At 52.2% G+C, this 18,682-nt stretch overlaps 2 protein-coding genes across 7 annotated transcripts in view; one reads left to right on the top strand and one right to left on the bottom strand.

Annotated features, from left to right (window-relative positions):
• Positions 1-251: 251 nt before the first annotated feature.
• On the top strand, positions 252-7,121 carry SUPT4H1 (SPT4 homolog, DSIF elongation factor subunit). Its single transcript, XM_061561695.1, has 5 exons — positions 252-443; positions 3,111-3,217; positions 4,164-4,219; positions 5,453-5,506; positions 6,659-7,121. The coding sequence occupies exons 1-5, from the start codon at positions 375-377 to the stop codon at positions 6,724-6,726; spliced, it is 354 nt and encodes a 117-aa protein (XP_061417679.1). The 5' UTR covers positions 252-374; the 3' UTR covers positions 6,727-7,121.
• Positions 7,122-7,192: 71 nt separating this feature from the next.
• LOC133348745 (acyl-CoA dehydrogenase family member 11-like) overlaps positions 7,193-18,682 on the bottom strand; it is a 36,034-nt gene continuing 24,544 nt past the window's right edge. For all 6 annotated transcript variants that reach the window (XM_061561694.1, XM_061561690.1, XM_061561691.1 and 3 more), the window contains exons 12-15: positions 18,559-18,666; positions 17,554-17,725; positions 8,895-8,961; positions 7,193-8,305 (exon numbers count right to left, since the gene is read on the bottom strand). In XM_061561694.1, coding sequence (XP_061417678.1) covers positions 8,185-8,305; positions 8,895-8,961; positions 17,554-17,725; positions 18,559-18,666 — 468 coding nt within the window. In that variant the 3' untranslated portion in view covers positions 7,193-8,184. The remainder of the gene's footprint in view (positions 8,306-8,894; positions 8,962-17,553; positions 17,726-18,558; positions 18,667-18,682) is intronic.

Below are 18,682 nucleotides of genomic sequence, written 5' to 3'. Positions count from 1 at the left end.
CGCCATCGATCTCTCGAGCCCCGCCCCTTCCGGTACCGTGACGTCACGCCATCGATCTCGCGAGCCCCGCCCCTTCCGGTGTCGTGACGTCACGCCATCGATCTCGCGAGCCCCGCCCTTTCCGGTGCCGTGACGTCACGCCATCGATCTCGCGAGCCCCGCCCCTTCCGGCGCCGTGACGTCACGCCCCCGATCTCGCGAGCCCCGCCTCTTCCGCCTGCACCCTCATTGCTGCGAGACCCGCCCCCCCCGTCACGGGAAGTGACGTCACTCGCAAGGCCCGCGCCCGTTCTCGCCTGGCTCTTCTCTTCCCTTCGGAGCGTCGCAGATTTATTTTTAAATTAAACAAATTTGAATTAAATTATATTCTAAACATGTCGCTGGAGACCGTACCCAAGGATCTTAGGCAGCTGCGGGCGTGCCTGTTGTGCTCGCTGGTGAAGGTAATGAAATATGCGCGCTGTATTGTGTGTGTGTGTACGCTGTGTTGTGTGTGTGTGTATACGCTGTGTTGTGTGTGTATACGCTGTTGTGTGTGTGTATACGCTGTTGTGTGTGTGTATACGCTGTTGTGTGTGTATACGCTGTGTTGTGTGTGTGTATACGCTGTGTTGTGTGTATGCGCTGTTGTGTGTGTGTATACGCTGTTGTGTGTGTATACGCTGTGTTGTGTGTGTGTATACGCTGTGTTGTGTGTGTGTATACGCTGTGTTGTGTATGTGTGTATACGCTGTATTGTGTGTGTATACGCTGTGTTGTGTGTATACGTTGTGTGTGTGTATACGCTGTGTTGTGTGTGTGTATACGCTGTGTGTGTGTGTGTATGCGCTGTGTTGTGTGTATACGCTGTGTTGTGTGTATACGCTATGTTGTGTGTGTGTATGCGCTGTGTGTGTATATGCGCTGTGTGTGTGTATGCGCTGTGTGTGTGTATACGCTATGTTGTGTGTGTGTATACGCTGTTGTGTGTGTGTATACGCTGTGTTGTGTGTGTATACGCTGTGTTGTGTGTGTGTATACGCTGTTGTGTGTGTGTATACGCTGTTGTGTGTGTGTATACGCTGTGTGTGTATACGCTGTGTGTGTATACGCTGTGTGTGTATACGCTGTGTGTGTGTATACGCTGTGTGTGTATATACGCTGTGTGTGTGTATATACGCTGTGTGTGTGTATGCGCTGTGTGTGTGTATACGCTGTGTGTGTGTATACGCTGTGTGTGTGTGTGTATATTCGCTGTGTGTGTGTGTATACGCTGTGTGTGTGTATACGCTGTGTTGTGTGTGTGTATACGCTATGTTGTGTGTGTGTATGCGCTGTGTTGTGTGTATACACTGTGTGTGTATACGCTGTATGTGTATACGCTATGTTGTGTGTGTATGCGCTGTGTTGTGTGTATGCGCTGTGTTGTGTGTATACGCTGTGTGTGTATACGCTGTTGTGTATGTATATACGCTGTTGTGTGTGTATATACGCTGTGTGTGTGTGTATACGCTGTGTGTGTATACGCTGTGTGTGTATACGCTGTGTGTGTGTATACGCTGTGTTGTGTGTGTGTACGCTGTGTTGTGTGTGTGTATACGCTGTGTGTGTATACGCTGTGTGTGTATACGCTGTGTTGTGTGTGTGTATACGCTGTGTTGTGTGTGTGTATACGCTGTGTTGTGTGTGTGTATACGCTATGTTGTGTGTGTGTGTATGCGCTGTGTTGTGTGTATACGCTGTTGTGTATGTGTATACGCTGTGTGTGTGTATACGCTGTGTGTGTGTGTATACGCTGTGTGTGTGTATACGCTGTGCTGTGTGTGTGTATACGCTGTGTGTGTATACGCTGTGTTGTGTGTATACGCTGTGTTGTGTGTGTGTACGCTGTTGTGTGTGTGTATACGCTGTGTGTGTATACGCTGTGTTGTGTGTGTGTGTATACGCTGTGTTGTGTGTGTGTGTATACGCTGTTGTGTGTGTGTATACGCTGTGTTGTGTGTGTGTATATTCGCTGTGTTGTGTGTGTATACGCAATACTTATGGTCAGAATGCAAACAAAAAAACATACTCTGATAATATATGCATTGTCTTTGGCGTCCTCTGCTATACCAGAGGACGCCAAAATGCCGTTTGAGACGAGGCTCAAAAGAAAGCTGTCTCTGGTGTGGACCAATCAGTTTCAAAGACAATGCATATATTATCAGAGTATGTTTTTTGTTTGCATTCTGACCACAATTATTGTGGTAAATGCAGACATGATTCCTCGTAAAAGGTTTCAGTTTGGTGTTTTAACAACTTAACACATGTTTTGTTGCCAGATAAAAGGAGAAAACCTATTCTCATATTTAGGTACTGGCAAAGGAGGTCCCATGATGAGGTTTTCAGTGTTTACACTTTTGATTGCATGACAGTCGATACCCTTTCCTCTTGAGTACAACAGTCGCAATTCGCCAGAGGTTCACGGTTCAAACCCAGCAGACTGTCCTGGTTATTACTGAAGATGTATTAACCGTCTTCTTGGTTCTTTCGGTAAAGTCACGTAGAAGGGAAATAATAAAATAATAAAAATAAAACATTAAATAATTCTCACGACGTTTCGGCCACAACGCAAGCAGCCGTCCTCAGGTGAAAACCAGGTCTGTCGGGGAGACAGCATCTGATTGAATCTTTCATTCAGACGCTGTCTCCCCTGAGGACGGCTGCTTGCGTTGTGGCCGAAACGTCGTGAGAATTATTTGATTATGTTTTATTTGTATTATTTTATCATTTCCCTTCTACGTGACTTTACCGAAAGAACCAAGAAGATGAATCCCTGCAGTCACGAAAGCTTTAAATCGAAATGTATTAACCGTTTAAGGTAATATAGCCATTAAAACAAACGCAAAATCAAGCTAAAAGCATCGACACTTACGTGGCAATCACTGATTGTGCCAGACTGGACGCGCTCGCTGTCAGTGTGTCAAGCGGAAAAGAGAAATACCGTAACACTGACAAATGTGTGTTGAGTTTCTTTGCTGAGCCAACGCAGCAGCATCTCCAAATAATCGGTGTAACAATTGGCTCACCATTGCTGATTTGTAACCTCAAGGTATGCGGTCGTGTGATGTTGTATTGTCGTGTCCACGTAGACCATTGACAAGTTCGAGTACGACGGTTGCGACAACTGTGACACGTACCTGCAGCTGAAGGGGAACCGCGAGGCCGTCTACGACTGCACGAGTTCGTCGTTTGACGGGTGAGGGACTCCTTCGGGGCTTTTTCAACAACATCCAGAGTCCAGCACCCGATCGCCGATCTCACTGGTGGAACCTCTGGGATTTAATCTCTTGCCTCAAAAACAACGGTCCACAATTAAATCGAATCCACACGTCTAGTATGTATGTTGAAATTATTTCGCACCGTTCGCAGCCAACCGTGCTAATCGGAGGTGCGGGGGAACGACAACAAACTAAATACACAAAGCAGTTCTAAGGAAATTCGTTTGTCAATCTAGATTGTAAAGTGTATAGCTCCAGTAGCTTCCTAATATTGAAAGGAAGAGCGTTCCAGATGGGCGCAAAAAGCGTCAAATCATGCTGAAAGCATCTACAAAATATTACGCCATCTGCTCCGCAACGGATGTTAAGGATGGTGTGCCTACATCATGGTCCAAATTGGAAAAGTTATACCGCAAATCACTCAATTGGGATTCCATATAGCAGCATGGCCACCTGCAATGAAACTACTGCAGATCGTCTGTGAAATACAACTGTGCCTTTGTGATGGTAGCCTTGTGCTATAATAATGGCGTGAATACCAAGTGTACGACATTTTCAATTATCATTTGAAATTGGGTTAACATAGAGGAAGTTATGCCGAGGTTTGAATGTTGTCGAGAGTTGTGTGTGGCGAGGAATCAAACCCTGGTCACAGAGATTGTAGTGCAGCGCGTAATTTTTCAGTGCGTAAACCCTGCCTCTACGCACAATACTATGAAATAGGTCTGGCAGGTCACAGGATAGACTCAGGCGTTGTGGGCTAACAGCCTGTGACTGATGTCTCACTCACACTCCCCACTTGGACTCATTGTGCATTAGCTGCATTACACACCCTGCTCTTTATATGTAGCACTCGCGTGCCTCAACCCACAGATGCAAAACATGTGCTGATGTTCTCATTTAAAAAAGTGTTTGTCTTTACAGAGTCATTTGCATGATGAGCCCTAAAGACAGCTGGGTGGCCAAGTGGCAGAGGGTTGGTGAGTGCTTCCATTAATTTCTTCATTCAGCTTGAGCCTCACCTCGGTCTTAGAAAGTACAGCATGGAAATTTTCACCCAGGATATTCACCTCACTGGAAACTTTGGTCAACAATGGCCGAACGATGTTTTACATTTGTCATGAAGTTTTTGTATTATCTTGAGACAAAGTGGTATGATCCTTGTGTCCAAGAATGGCTGCACAAAATATTTTGACATGATGTCAAACCCCCCCCCCCCCCCCTCAAGTTGCCGTTTTATCTTTAAACAACGGGCAGTGGACTTAGCCACATGAGATGCAGTTGCTATGAGATTCCTGTTTGTCAAGTGACGGTTAAACCAATATCTTTTTATGCAGTCATTTGTGACTGGGCTAAGATGAATCAGATTCCGGCACTTAAGAACCGTATTAATCCTGGGTGGCTGCCTGGATTCAAACCCAGGATCTCGGCAGTGCCCCGCTCATTACTCTGATGCCTAAAGGCACCCCGCCACCCCAAGTGTGACTGTTTGTTTCAAACAGAAATAATGCTCGTGATAAAAGTGTTTGGAGTCAGATCGCGTAAAAGTAAATGTGTCGTACATCCACCTCCACCCCACACAGCCAATCAGGTTTGTCACTACCTGAGCACACCGGTGTGTTAGATAGCAACTCACAACATTACCCACTGCACTACAATTGTAAATGTTGTGGTTTTGCTCTCTTAACACACCGGCATGCTCAAGTGGTAACGAATTGGCAGGTTCTGTTCTCGTGACAATCCTTGCTAACTGGCCGTGTTGGGTGGAGGTGGGTGTACGAAACATTGATGTGCTCCAACCCAAAAAACGTCGTCAGGAATGATATTGGTCACGGAAGCCTTGTAACGTCTGAGCGTACATTGTTGGTAGTTTAACCCTCATCCGTCCTTTGTGTAAATTGACTGCATAAAACTATGTCCCACTACACTCCCTCCACCCCTCACAACTGTGTCCCTCTTGTATAGCATCATGAGATACAGTTGTAATTCAACGCTCTGAATCTAAACTCCACCACCACGTCGTTTTTTGTGGTCGTGCTGCTGCGCAGCTCTCCGTTTTGTGCTTGCGCCACGTGCTGTTCGGCACGATGTCTGACATTTCGCTCCACGTGTTGGCAACTGCTTCAGGAACTAAATGTTGAACAACCTCCCAGCACGTGGAGCAACAGAAATACCGCCTGGAGAGTCCAACTGTATTGTGTTACTACCCACAGACAACTTCAAGCCGGGCGTTTACGCCATTTCCGTGACGGGGCGCCTCCCTCTCTGTAAGCCTCTCATGCATTCATATTTGTGCCGCTTTTGAAGTTTATAGACGGGCTATTGTATTTCTTTTAAATATCCTTTGGGTTCATTATACGCACTCAAGTCGTGTACAGCTAAATCCACTGCTGGATGAGGGCCTCCCCATGTCATACAGGCACGTGGTGGATATTTTACCATACTTTAGCACGTTGGTTAGTGCTAGTCGATCAAGGTGGGGGGCACATGCATGGGAGCATAGAAGTACATTTTGCTACACATTTAGTGACATTGCCCTCTGCTGTCCACCACATAGCACTGCGAGATAACCGCCTTGCGACGGTTGTGGTGACGTAATCGCACTTAACCAGATGCCTATGACAGACCTCCCTTTAAAAGAGCCTAGAGCATAATAATAATAATGCCATGATGTCTTCCTGGCATGTCGAGGGTAAGCATTTCAATCCCACAAATTACAAGAGGTCAATCGGTATCTGCATGTAATATATATTTAAACTGATCATGATATCGTTTTAGTACATGCATTATACTTTCCATTTTACTCTGCTGGCATTTGTAGAATTTAATTTGTTCACATGTGGATGAACGATGTTTATCCTGGCTATACAGGCACATCGCAACGATTAAGTATGTGTGTAAACACAGATGATTGACGGACACACAGGGTCAAGTGGAGCCTAAGGGGCTGGAGCAGAGGTTCAGTGGTCAGCGCACCTCACTATGAACCTGGCAACCCGAGTACAATTCCGAGTTACGGCTAACATCAGATGCAAGTGACATCCTGCACCTCCGATTAGCACTACTGTGTGAAAGAAGCTGTACCTATGTAGAACTTCTTCTGCACCGTACGTTGCCAACTGTGCTAATCGGAGGTGTTGTACTTTTTAACAATGCCAAATATCAATGTTCAACATACATCTGAACCAGTTCTGGGTCCCTCCCCATCAGCAATCCATATTTATCAATGTGGTGAAGTATGGCCTGCCATCTGGCATTGGATTGACAAATGGCTGTAAATTATTTGGAGCCTAAGGCACTCCATTGGCAGCGGTTTACAAGCAAAATAACCAAAGGCAGTTGCTCTGTTTCCCCACAGAAAGTAAATATACACGTCGGCTAACATGTCACATTCTCATTTCATCTTTTCCGACCAACAGCAATTGTGCGGGAGCTGAAGAGCCGAGGCATCGTGTACAGGTCCCGCGACACCTCCACCAAGGCTTGAGTGCCGTGCCGATTGCCGACAATGCCACAGCCAAGTCGCAGCAAGACCCCATTATCTTCTGTCTTTACCTCCCTCACCAATAACATCCGGATCGCGCTGTTGAACGACACCCGCGTCTTTTAAGCGACTCGTTGTGATGCAGCCCACGCGTGCATTGGTTTTGTACACTCATCAAATATGTGTGTGGTTAACGAGCTTGGTGTCATGGCCCAACCATCGTGTGTAGATTCTACGCGACTCGGAGTAGCGATGACAAGCTTGAGGCAGAAATTGTACACAAGACAACGCAGTTTTTTTTTGCCAGTTAACGGCATCGTTCTTTTATTTGTGAGATTTTTCTTGTGTATTCATCAGTTTGTGTAACCCGCGTTAATAAAAGCATCTTTTCAAAACCATTACATGGCTGTCACTTTCAATTTTAAATGTAAAAATTCTGCTTTTAAAAGTATATAACTACAGATTCACTGGAAAAAATGTTGTTCCACACTATTCTAACTCAAACCCACACTTGTGAGAAACAGTGGTTTAGCTTTTTCTATCCATGGCCTAATGTGTCGACAGCTGTACATTTCTGCACTGGGCCAATTAATGGAATGGGGGTGTGGATAAGATTTTTTAAAATTAATTCCAGGAGGGTGCATCTCCTCCACAATCTTTACCGCTGGATGTTGAGTACCGTGTTTCCACCTGTACATTATGATGAGTACTGAATCGCACTCCATTCAGATGGGTCTCCATGGCACTTATTTGACTGTGTGATTTTATGCCGCTATCCCACACTTATTAGTCACAAAACTCTCAACGTGGTTTTGAAGAGAACACAGCAATAAAGGCAAAGGTGGAGCCCTGCAACCTGCTTGCCCACGCTACTGCTGGCAGAAGGGCCTTCACTAGAGGGAGCTCGAGGGGGTGTTTGGCCTACTCTAACATGCTGATCAAGCATATTGGAGCAGTGGGAGTACCCACACTTTATCCCACCACAAGTGACCTGCCGATCGACTTGTGAATCCAATTTTTACTCCTGGGTGGAGAGAGGCCGTGGGGGGTGGGGAGTGATTTAAGAAATTTGCGCCATTGGTTCAACTGCCGTGCCGAGAGATGGAATCGAACCGGTGACCTCTGGATTGAGAGTCTTGGTGTGCTGACCATTACACCACCTTGGCAGCTCCCTCATCACCCTCATGAGGTGCATGGTGGGGGAATGGTGGTGCAGTGATTAATGCACTGTGGCATGGATTTGATTCCCGGCCACAACTAGCATCAGTAGTTATCTCAACCAGTCCTACCACCCACCCTTCCTCACCTTAACCAACATGCACTGACCAGCATGTTGAAAGTATGATCAAACTACCCTCAAGACCGACACGGTGCGGGGAGGCCTTCCTCCAGTAGTGGATAGACAATGGTGCTGTAGAGCGAGAAAGGATCGAGACGGAAGCAGCAGCGGCACCCCACGCCTCACAGTTTGCTCTTCACGTCCGCCGCCTCGCCCATCACCAGCTGAGTATCCCTGGCGACGTCGTCGTAGCAACCGCGTCCCTCGGCAGTGAGCACCGGCGTCAGGTCCTGCTCGCACCACCTGCCAAGAGCCGAGGATTCCCCCCCCATGGTTACCGTGCCGCACATCTGTGCCAATGCTCCCCGCCTCCGCCAACCCGCACCGACTCGCAGTGGATTAACAAGAGGGGGCGGTGTGTGTACAGCTGCTGCGTATGTTGCAGGGGGGTGCCATTACGAATGCGGATGTATATTGAACTTATTTAGCACAGTACGATTACAATGCTCCCGCCAACTTGGGCTAGAACAATGCCCTCCCCCAACTCTTGGGTACTCTCTGTTGTGTTTTTTTTTTGTTCAGCAATCCAAACATGAACACGTTTTGAATATTTGCATAAATTAAAAACGATTGTTGGGTAAGCGATTTCATAAATGTAGTGTTGGCATCAAAAAGAGATTTTCATCGATGCGTCATATTCGGACCCAGCTACCAATACAGTCGGTGCTGCCGCTGCCGCTGCTGCTGCAGCTCATGACAGGGAGACCACGCTGTGAACGACGATGCTGCTGTTAGCAATGATCTTCATAACCGTGACCATAATCCTGCGTCTGATGAGAGGACCATGGTGACGATGTAACTGACGCCCGACGTTTGAGAAGCGGCCGTTGACCTGTTTGCTGCATAGACGTCAGCTGGTTGGGCACCATCCCAGAGCGCATGGTCGATCAGCAGGCACCCTGCAATGAGAACGTGGATTTGGGTTGGCGTCGGACCGAGACTCGGGGTCAGGGTCACGGTCAGTGTGCGAGCTGAGCAAGTAAAACAATTCTGACCTATGAGCAGTTGATCAACAGAGGGCTAAACGTGTTTATGATTATTTAAATGTACCTCATTAGTATTCTACCTGCCCATTTATCATTTCAACTGTGAAGGATGTGGTTTTTACCATGTGTAGTGAGTCCAACACTTTATTTCAGTAACTCAACATAACATAACACAACCTACACTTGGGTGTTGAATGCCCATCGAGCCACGCTACGGCAGAACTAGACATGGTTCGCTATCCCGGCCCGGACCACAAGCTGGGTCCTGGACCACGTGGCTAGAGGATTCTTTTACCCGACGTGGATCTTCATCACCAGCAACACGAAGAACCCCGAGCCACTCACGGGGCCCCCGTTATATCGGCCTGGGCTGGGGCTGGTTCCGCCCCTCGCCCCACCCACCTTCTAGATCTCTCGAGCTCTTTCCCGACGTCTCCCGAGAGCTCTCTTATACCACGTGACCGCCCAGCGGCCCCCCTCCACCGGTGGCCCCCCTCCAATATCATCCGGTCAAGTGTCGGCAGGTCAACCGGTGTATCATGCCCCAACGAAACCCTGGCTGGCTGACACTGCTTCTCGCTCCCTCACCGGGAGCCCGCACCGCACACTGTACGTGGTGCCTCCGCGCTGACCAGCGCTCACCCAAGCCCCGCTAGGGCCGGTACTACACCCCGTAAGCGGGCTGCACATAATGACAACACATTATCCACCGTGGCTTCGTAAGCCCAGCACCACACAGTGACATACAGTCACTACACATGTGTAGTAGGTTCAAGGAGACTTGGACGACGTAGTCGGAGGCACACTTATTTATTGAACGTGTAACGGGTTCCGGAGACACTTGTAGAGGTAACTTCTTTATTACAACACAACACTCCAACAGTCCTGATACTCTGTTACAGCCTAGGTACACAGCCTAGATACTCTACTCTGGCTACGCTCTGGAACTCGCCCTCACAAGGTCGTAGAGTCGGGAGTTCCAGAGTCCCACCACTCGCTCTCACAACATCCCAGGGTCTTCAGATGGCTGGTCGTGGGTCTTGGGTCTTGAGTTACAACTGACCCCGATCGTCTAGGGAGCTCCCCTTTTTATGCCTAGTCCAACGAGGGGTGGGGCCGTGTGCGCCACCAGACATCCCACAGAGCACACACAGCCCCCCCCCCCCCCCCCCCCCCGTTGGCGGCGCCAAAAGGCTTAAGCGCCTGGGAACCCAACGCCTGGCGCCCAGAGGCTTAAGCGTCTGGACCCGCCCGGGAACCCAGAGCCCCCAGCAGCCCCTCCCTTCTTATGTCACTACATTACCCCCCTCTACGTAGCCTCCAGCCGACCCGGCTGTCAAAAAAAAATACAATTGTACAATAAATTATTTGTTAACCATCAGAATGAGTGTGTAACAAATCAAGAAACAAAATGAGAAGAAAGCGCCTCTCCCCCTCCTGTGGTCACCGATGCAGAACAACACTGTATAAACACACATATATGCAGGATGAACGCACGCCCCAATCGCCCACTATACATGATGGCAAGGTGAGTGGCGTCGCGTTGGGACGAGAGTTTCGTGGGCGGGGGTCATGAAAATCGTTTTAGTTTTGAGCGAGTCCGAGTGGTAGGTCCATCGGTTGCGACGGAGGCGGGAGGGGACCGACGACCCGCTGTTGCGCTTGTATCCTGGGTCGCTGATCCCGCGGGCAAGCTTGTTCCCGCTGGGTCGGCCGTGGCGGGTTTCATTCCCAAGGCACCTGAGGGCGGGACAGCGGGACCTGCCCGAGAGTTAGAAGCAGCATCATCGCGGCGCGGCTCGTCAGACATGTCGCGCTCTCGGCCCCGGAGAAGTGAAGGAGGTGTGTAGGGTTGAATGTAAGGTTTTAGACGTGACGGGTGCACGAACCAACGTCGCTTGCCATGCTGGATCCTGACACACTGCGGGCGGAGAACGCAAATAATAACAACTGGGCCTCTCCAAGGCTTAAGCAGTTTTGAGGAAGTAGCCAATGGTACCTGCGGGCAGTGGAGCCAGGCGCGGTCCCCTTCTACCCAAACGTGGCGGGACGTGCGGAGATTCCGCAACCGCTCGTTGGCAAGCTGACGGGCTTCTGAGTTATTTTGAGCAGCCTCCCGGGCATCCACGAGACGACGCACATTAGCACGGATGTGGTCGGCAATCTTAGCCTTAGGTGCGGGCTGTTTAATGTGCAATTGTACGTCGATCGGGGGGCAAACCTCCCTACCATACATAAGATAGAATGGCGAGTACCCCGTGGCAGCATGGGGCGCCATTCTATAGGCGGCCAAGACACCATGTATGTGGAGATCCCAATCAGTCTGTGACTCAGACACCTGGTGGCTTAGCATGGAGGTAAGTGTCCTATGTAATCGCTCGACCATACCGTCAGTCTGGGGGTGATATGCCGAGGTGCGAATTTTGTGTGTCCCTAGCAGGTTGCACACATCCCGCAACAGGGTGGAAGAGAAATTTTTCCCTTGGTCGGTCAGCAGGCGTTCGGGAGCACCCTTATCGAGGACGTAGCCCTTGAAAAAGGCTTCTGTAATGGCTGCTGCAGACTGGTTGGGGAGTGGCCAGGCCATGGCCCATCGGATAAAATATTCGACCCCAACCAAAAGGTACTTACTACCCCGAGGAGTAGCGGGAAACGGACCCAAAATATCCAATGCGACGATCTCATTGACCCGGGAAACCTTAATGGATTGGAGCAGCGGGCAGGACGGCCTAGCAGGTGGTTTCCGCCGTGCACATTCTGTGCAACCTTGCACAAGGTCAGCCACATCGTTTGACATGCCCGGCCAGAAAAATTCCAATTGGATTTTAGCTAGTGTTTTCTGAACACCCAAGTGCAAGAGGCGACTGTGGGTTTCCCACACAAGTCGCCCCCGCAGGGAGGTGGGCACCACCAATGTGTGGGATTGGGACCCCCCATCCCAATGCATGAGGACGCCTTCCCGGATGACATATGATACGGGGCCCCCCTGCCCCCTGTGACCCTCGGCATCCCTAGCGCGGCGTCTCAATTTGAGGAGGGAGACGTCTTCCATCTGAAGACGTCCCCAGTCGTCTAACCCGAGGCCCAGCAATGCGTCCTGCGGAACTTGCGTGGAGGGAGCCCCGTGGTCCCCGACCCCATCCCCGGCTGCGGCCGCAAGGGATGGGGGCGGTACCCCGTCAGGCTGCCTACAACGCCCCGCACCCAAAAAACAAGCACAGCGGCCATTGTTCGGCAGTCGCGACAACCCGTCGGCGTTCCCGTGTTGAATCCCCTTGCGGTAAATGACAGTGAACGCAAAGTCCTAGAGGATCTCGAGCCAACGCGAGAGCTGTCCAGATGGTTGGTCCACTCGCAAGGCGTATTGTAGCGCCGCGTGGTCGGAGCGTACTGTGAAATGCCTGCCATACACGTATGGCCTGTACTGCTTTATGAAAAAAACGATAGCAAGCAATTCGCGGCGCGTCACGCAGTAACGTTGCTCCGCGGGCGACAGCACCCTGCTGCCATAGGCGACGACGCGCTCCACTCTATTGACAATTTGCGACAGCACCCCTCCAATTCCGGTGTTGCTGGCGTCTGTATCCAGAATGAATGGAGTGGTAAAATCTGGATAAGACAGGGTAGGAGCATCGACCAGTGTTTTTTCGGACGGCATTGAACGATGCCTGTTCTAACTCTCCCCAGCGGAATTTGACCCCTTTGGCCGTTAATGCGTGGAGGGGCTTCGCGATGGATGCGAATCCTGCAACAAATCGTCGATAATATGAGGCGAAGCCGATAAAACTCCGCACCTCCCCAACAGAGGTAGGAGTTGGCCATGAGCGCACGCAATTTGTCTTTTCGGGGTCCGTGGCAATTCCCGAGGGGCTGACAATATGGCCCAAATAACGAACCAAATCCCTCATGAGGTGGCACTTTTGCGGTTTGAATTTGAGGTTAGCCGCTCGCATTTTAAGGAAAACTGCCTTCAATCGCATGAGGTGTTCATCAAAAGTTTTGCTGAACACGATTACATCGTCGAGGTAGATTAGGCAAGAATCCCACTGGAGCCCAGCGAGGACCAGCTCCATCAGGCGCTGGAATGTCGCCGGGGCCGAGTGAAGACCCATGGGAAGTCTGTTGAATTGGAACAGTCCCTGCGGCGTGCGAAAGGTCGTCTTTGGTTTGGATGCGTCATCAAGGGGTAGCTGCCAAAACCCTGAGAGGAGATCCAAGGCGGAGAAGTAGTGCGCACCTGCTAAGGCATCGAGCGACTCGTCCATCCTGGGAAGCGGGTAGGCCGTCGGCCACAGAAATCTTATTAAGTTTCCTGAAGTCAACACAAAAGCGGAGGCTCCCGTCGTGCCTCTTAACAAGAATGATCGGCGCCCCCCATGGGCTATTTGATGGCGCAATGACATCGGCTGCCAACATATCGTTGACGGCCACCCGTACATGTTCCTTTTCGGCCGGGCTCAACCGGAATGGGTTTTGATGAATTGGGGTGGCATCACCCGTGTCGATGTGGTGGCTTAGCAATTTAGTGCAGCCAATGTCGAATTTGCTTTGACTGAAAATGTCGGCGAAATCGCTCAGCAGCATGCGTAATTTAGCATGCTGTAATGGTGACAAATCGGTAGAAGTGGAGCAAAGCGCGTCGAGCCATCCTGTGTCAGGACCTGGCTTGGCACCGGAAGAGGACTCGCCCCCTACGTGACCCACGATCACATCTTCTGGCGGGGCTGGCGTCGCGTGAGCAAGCACCATTCCCTGACAGATAACGGGCATTTCCAATCCCGCGTTAAGGACCTGGATAAAGGGGTCGTGGTCGCTTCGCACGAGTGTTTGTGCACACACGAGGTCCGACACCCGCTCAGCTGAACGCGAAGGCCCGATCACAGCACCCCCCATGAACGCGTCGTAATCAAGGGGTTTACGAAACCGGAGGGGAACTAACATCTGAGAGCCGCGAGGAATGTGAATTGTGCACGCCGCCAACGCCTGCACTGTCGTAGATGCGGAGTGCAACCGAGTGGGTGTGGGTAGGAAGGCCATGCGTCGGCCGGAGGGGAGCTCAATACACCCTTTGTTAATGAGAATTTTAATGGGCATCTTCCCCAAGAAATCTGTTCCGAGGAGGCACGGAACGGCGAGGGTTGATGAGACCAAAATGGGCCCAACTAATTGGACGTCAGCAATGCGGATCTGAGCATTGATCCGTCCGGTGATGCCCAACGAACCCCCATTTGCGGCATAGCATGGCACATCAACTGGCTGCAAGGGATGGCATGTATCGGGCAGAATGTTATAAATTATGTCTGAAATGATGGTCGCCGACGCACCCGTATCGATCAACATACGAACATCAACGCCCTCGATGGAACCCACTACGGCAGAGGACCCTGCCGCCGCAGCAACGACCCTATGGGCCAACTTGGACCATTGACCTGGTCCGAGCGCCCGGTTGTTCAATGATGGGCCCGAATCCCCCTCCTCCGAAGCATGACCCCCCTGTGTGGTGTGAGGTGTGCGTGCTTGTTGTAAGTGGGGGCCGAGAGTGCGAGGTGTCGTGACTCGCCTGGGTATGCCGAGGATACGGTGGTGGCCGAGGTGACGGCGTCGGGGGACCCAGCAGCCGGACGCCACATGGCCCCGAAGGCCACAGTTGTGGCAGACGATGGACGCCCCGTCCTGGCGCGAGATTGGCCGGTCCCGCTGGTGGTGATCTCCCTGGGATCGCCAGTTGGACGACTGCGATTTTCTGTTGCCGCGAAGGCCTGATGAGGCCCCGAATGCACGTCATAGGCTTGTGCATCAGGTGGGCCTGCGCAGGCGGCGATGGTCGTGTCCTCATCGCAATGTAGGTGTGCTTGGATGCACCTGGCAGCACGTAGCGACGTGAAGTCGTCGTCGTCGTCGGCTGTCGGCATGGCAACTCGAAGCTGGCGGGCCAAGCTCATGAGCTTCTGCAGCACGAGTGACTCCACAGCGTCTTCATCCATGCGAGGGTAGGCAACCCGCGCCATGGCCAGCAGCGCGCTGCGGTACTCCATCGCCGACTCGGAGGCCTTCTTCCTCCTCGCATCGAAGCGGTGACGTGCTTCGGACGGGGGTCCATAAATCAGCCGCATCTGATGAAGGGCATCCGTGAGCGTGGCACGTTTCGCCCGTGGCACCGCAAGGAGTGCTGCGAGGGAGTCGTCGTCGTGCATGGCCGGGAGGCCCTGGAGCACTTCATACTCCGACCAGCCGGACGTCTCTATAAGAGAGACGAACCGGCGTTCGAACGCTGCCCACTCACCTCCCTCTGAAGAAAATGCCTTGAGTGCCGGCAGGCGTTGCTGGACGTGAGCCAAGCGCTCGTTGCCTGGCAACCCGGCTGAAGCTGGCTTCGCGTTCCCAGCGCTGTCACTCGGCGGTGAGGGACGCAGCGCTGATGACGCGGCGTTGCTAGGTTGCAAACAGCTGTCACCCGGCGGTGAGGGACGCAGCGCTAATGACGCGGCGTCGTCGGGTTGGCCCACGCTGGGCCCGGAAGTGATGTCGCTCCCAGAGGTCATTGCTCCCCTGGCAGAAGTTACGACACACCCGGATGTATTTGCGGCGGGAACGGCTGCCCTCTTTGTGTTGGAGCCGGCGGAATGGCGCGGCCGCTGCGCCGCCTCTCTCCCTCCTGTCTCCGCCTGTGAGCGACGCATGTCTACCAGGATGGAGACGGTGGCGTGGAGCAGCTCGGTGAGGCGAAGCAGCGTTTCCTCCATTGCTGCTCCCGACGCTGGAGGAGGATCGGCAGGTGTGGTGGACGACTGCTCAGCCAGCGGTGCGGCGTCGTTGTCGGCCCGAGTTGGCTGCCCCGTCGCCGCTTGCTCCTCAACATCGCCGTCAGGACTCCATTGCCACTTCTGACGCCAAATGTAACGGGTTCCGGAGACACTTGTAGAGGTAACTTCTTTATTACAACACAACACTCCAACAGTCCTGATACTCTGTTACAGCCTAGGTACACAGCCTAGATACTCTACTCTGGCTACGCTCTGGAACTCGCCCTCACAAGGTCTTAGAGTCGGGAGTTCCAGAGTCCCACCACTCGCTCTCACAACATCCCAGGGTCTTCAGATGGCTGATCGTGGGTCTTGGGTCTTGAGTTACAACTGGCCCCGATCGTCTAGGGAGCTCCCCTTTTTATGCCTAGTCCAACGAGGGGTGGGGCCGTGTGCGCCACCAGACATCCCACAGAGCACACACAGCCCTCCCCCCGTTGGCGGCGCCAAAAGGCTTAAGCGCCTGGGAACCCAACGCCTGGCGCCCAGAGGCTTAAGCGTCTGGACTCCCTGGGAACCCAGCGCCTGGCACCCAGAGGCTTAAGCGTCTGGACCCGCCCGGGAACCCAGAGCCCCCAGCAGCCCCTCCCTTCTTATGTCACTACAAACGTTCCACTATATACAGGCCAAGATATACAACACTCGAAGGGGTATCGGCCCTTTCACTCGTCTAACAGGGAACCCCACAATCTCTATCCCAGCTAGCCTACTCCGAGGTCCTCCACTACAGAGCTAGGGGAGGCTAGCTGACCCAGCTCTGGCCAAGCTGGGATTACGGCACCCTGAGTCCCCAGATCGGCTCTTACAAGAGCATCAGTTCTGGGCTCTCGGGGCCACGCCACTGGCTTGCCCTGGTCAGTCCTTAGAAGGACGGCGATCCAGGAGAGTCCCAGGGCCTATCTAGCCGGTCTTCCTTCTTTGCTGGTTTAAGCTAAACACTGAACCCCGAGCCCACCGGCTCACCACCTTATATAGCAACTCCCCCACCGGGGGGTGGGGCCGTGGGGGATCACAGCGCCGTTTGAGCCCCCCAGGCTAAACGGTGCGGACGTGGATGTAAGCATCCTTCCGCATGCGGGCATAACCATCCCTGGTGTGTTTGTTCGCCCTCCCGTAACACCTCTACACATGTAAATGCTTGCCACAAATGAACTACAATACCTTGCTGATCTTGTCAAGGAGCATAAACCATTACACAAACTCCAGTCATCCTCGCAGCGGCTTTTGGTTAAGCATCAAACAAAGACGGTCACTGCATCGCACACTTTCAGATGCGCTTCTGCGGTCGTCTGGAACACTCTTCCGATATTAGGAAGCCATTGGAGCTATGCACTTTTAAATCTTGATTGAAAACTTTTCTTTAGAGTTGCTTAAGTGTTTAGATTGTTGTCCTTCCTGCCGATTAGCAAGGTTGGCTACGGAAGGTGCGAAAGAAGTTCAACATACATATATTTAAGTGCCATTCTTTTTCCACCGGGACAAAATCTCACTTTTCAAAGAAGTTGCAGGACCCTTTGACAGCCGTTATGAAACTGGGTCCTATCCCGTCCCGGCCAGACCAGGAGGTTTGGTAGCCTGACAACACGCCTCTTCATTTCTACGCGACGGGATATTTTGCGGGTGGGCGATGGGTGCGAGTGGGTGAGCGAGCCGGCGTGACGAACAGCAGTAGCAGTAGAGCAGTCGCGTCCCGTTTGCACACCTGCGTAGGTCCGGGCGAGGCTGTAGGCGAAATCCCGTGCGGCCGTCTCCGTGAAGGAGGAACCCCGCATGGCGGCGCGCCCCGCGAAGCCACCGATGCCCCGCGCTGCCCGCAGCACCTCCTCGGCCGCCCCCGCCAGCCCCGCCGAGCCCTCCGCCGCCCGCATGCGGGTCTGCGGGAGATGACGGCGACGCACTGAAGCCACGCGAGTGTGGGGCAGCTGCGGTGCTCTCGTAGCCAAAGCCACGGCGAGCAATAACACCGCATGTGATGTGACCGGGGCTTCATTTATCACTGAAGAGTTTCGGGATCGTTGGTAGAGTGGAATAGGTGGCAACAGCCACAGCGAGAAGCATTAACTGGGCGGCGGTGGCTGCCTGTGGTCCAGCATTTGTGGAGGCAGCGCCGAGGGTTGGTGGATCACACGCAAATGTTTTGCGAAACTCCTTTTCCGTGGGCATCGAGGAGGAACCCGACCCTGGATTTCCAAAATCCGGTACAGCAAAAATGTGGAGTCTACCTATTCTGTCTGTATAGGATAGTTTGTTTCACTCTGGGGTGTTCCAGCCTCCCACATGCAAACATCAATTTATTGGTTGATAACACCTTCATATTTAGAGAACCGCAGTGCTTGGGCAATTGTTGGCGCTGGCTCGTTGTGTGGCTGCCTTCCTGCTCGTCTGCGGTTCCTCCTCCAGCCTCTGAGTCGTTCTCTCGCTCTTTAGGCGAGCGAGCAGATATTGTGCGATAGCGGCATGCTACGAGATTAAATTATTATTAATATTATACGTACTGGATGTGGTGCGCCGGGTGCAGAAATATTTTCCAGATTGCTGATCAAGAGCGGCCTGGCTGAGATTGAGCCCTGGGTGTCATCAACAGTGGTCGAGTTCGCTCATTTGCCGATTCGACTTCAAACTCGGAACTCGGTGCATGGCCACGTCTGGCTCAGTGCGAGGTTCATCGTTGGCCGTGTCGCCGTCAAAACCGACGTCGTGGGCCGACCTGGACGTCCGAGCAGAAGGCCTGCAGGACCTCCCCGCGGCTCTTGGCCATCGAGCGCAGCACGTCGAGTGACAGGATGTTGGTAGTTCCCTCCCAGATGCTCAGCACCTGCGGCCTCACATGC

This window comes from Lethenteron reissneri, chromosome 28 (assembly GCF_015708825.2).
Source record: "Lethenteron reissneri isolate LAM-NWPU_2019-01 chromosome 28, ASM1570882v1, whole genome shotgun sequence".
NCBI classification, from domain to species: Eukaryota; Metazoa; Chordata; class Hyperoartia; order Petromyzontiformes; family Petromyzontidae; genus Lethenteron; species Lethenteron reissneri.
This window is presented reverse-complemented; position numbering and strand designations above follow the sequence as displayed.

Bases quoted from the DNA above. Each gene is read 5' to 3' on its own strand.
- SUPT4H1 (XM_061561695.1), top strand. From the start codon at position 375: ATGTCGCTGGAGACCGTACCCAAGGATCTTAGGCAGCTGCGGGCGTGC. The intron at 3,218-4,163 runs GTGAGGGACTCC...TTGTCTTTACAG, and splicing joins ACGAGTTCGTCGTTTGACGG to AGTCATTTGCATGATGAGCC. The intron at 5,507-6,658 runs GTAAGCCTCTCA...TCCGACCAACAG, and splicing joins GACGGGGCGCCTCCCTCTCT to CAATTGTGCGGGAGCTGAAG.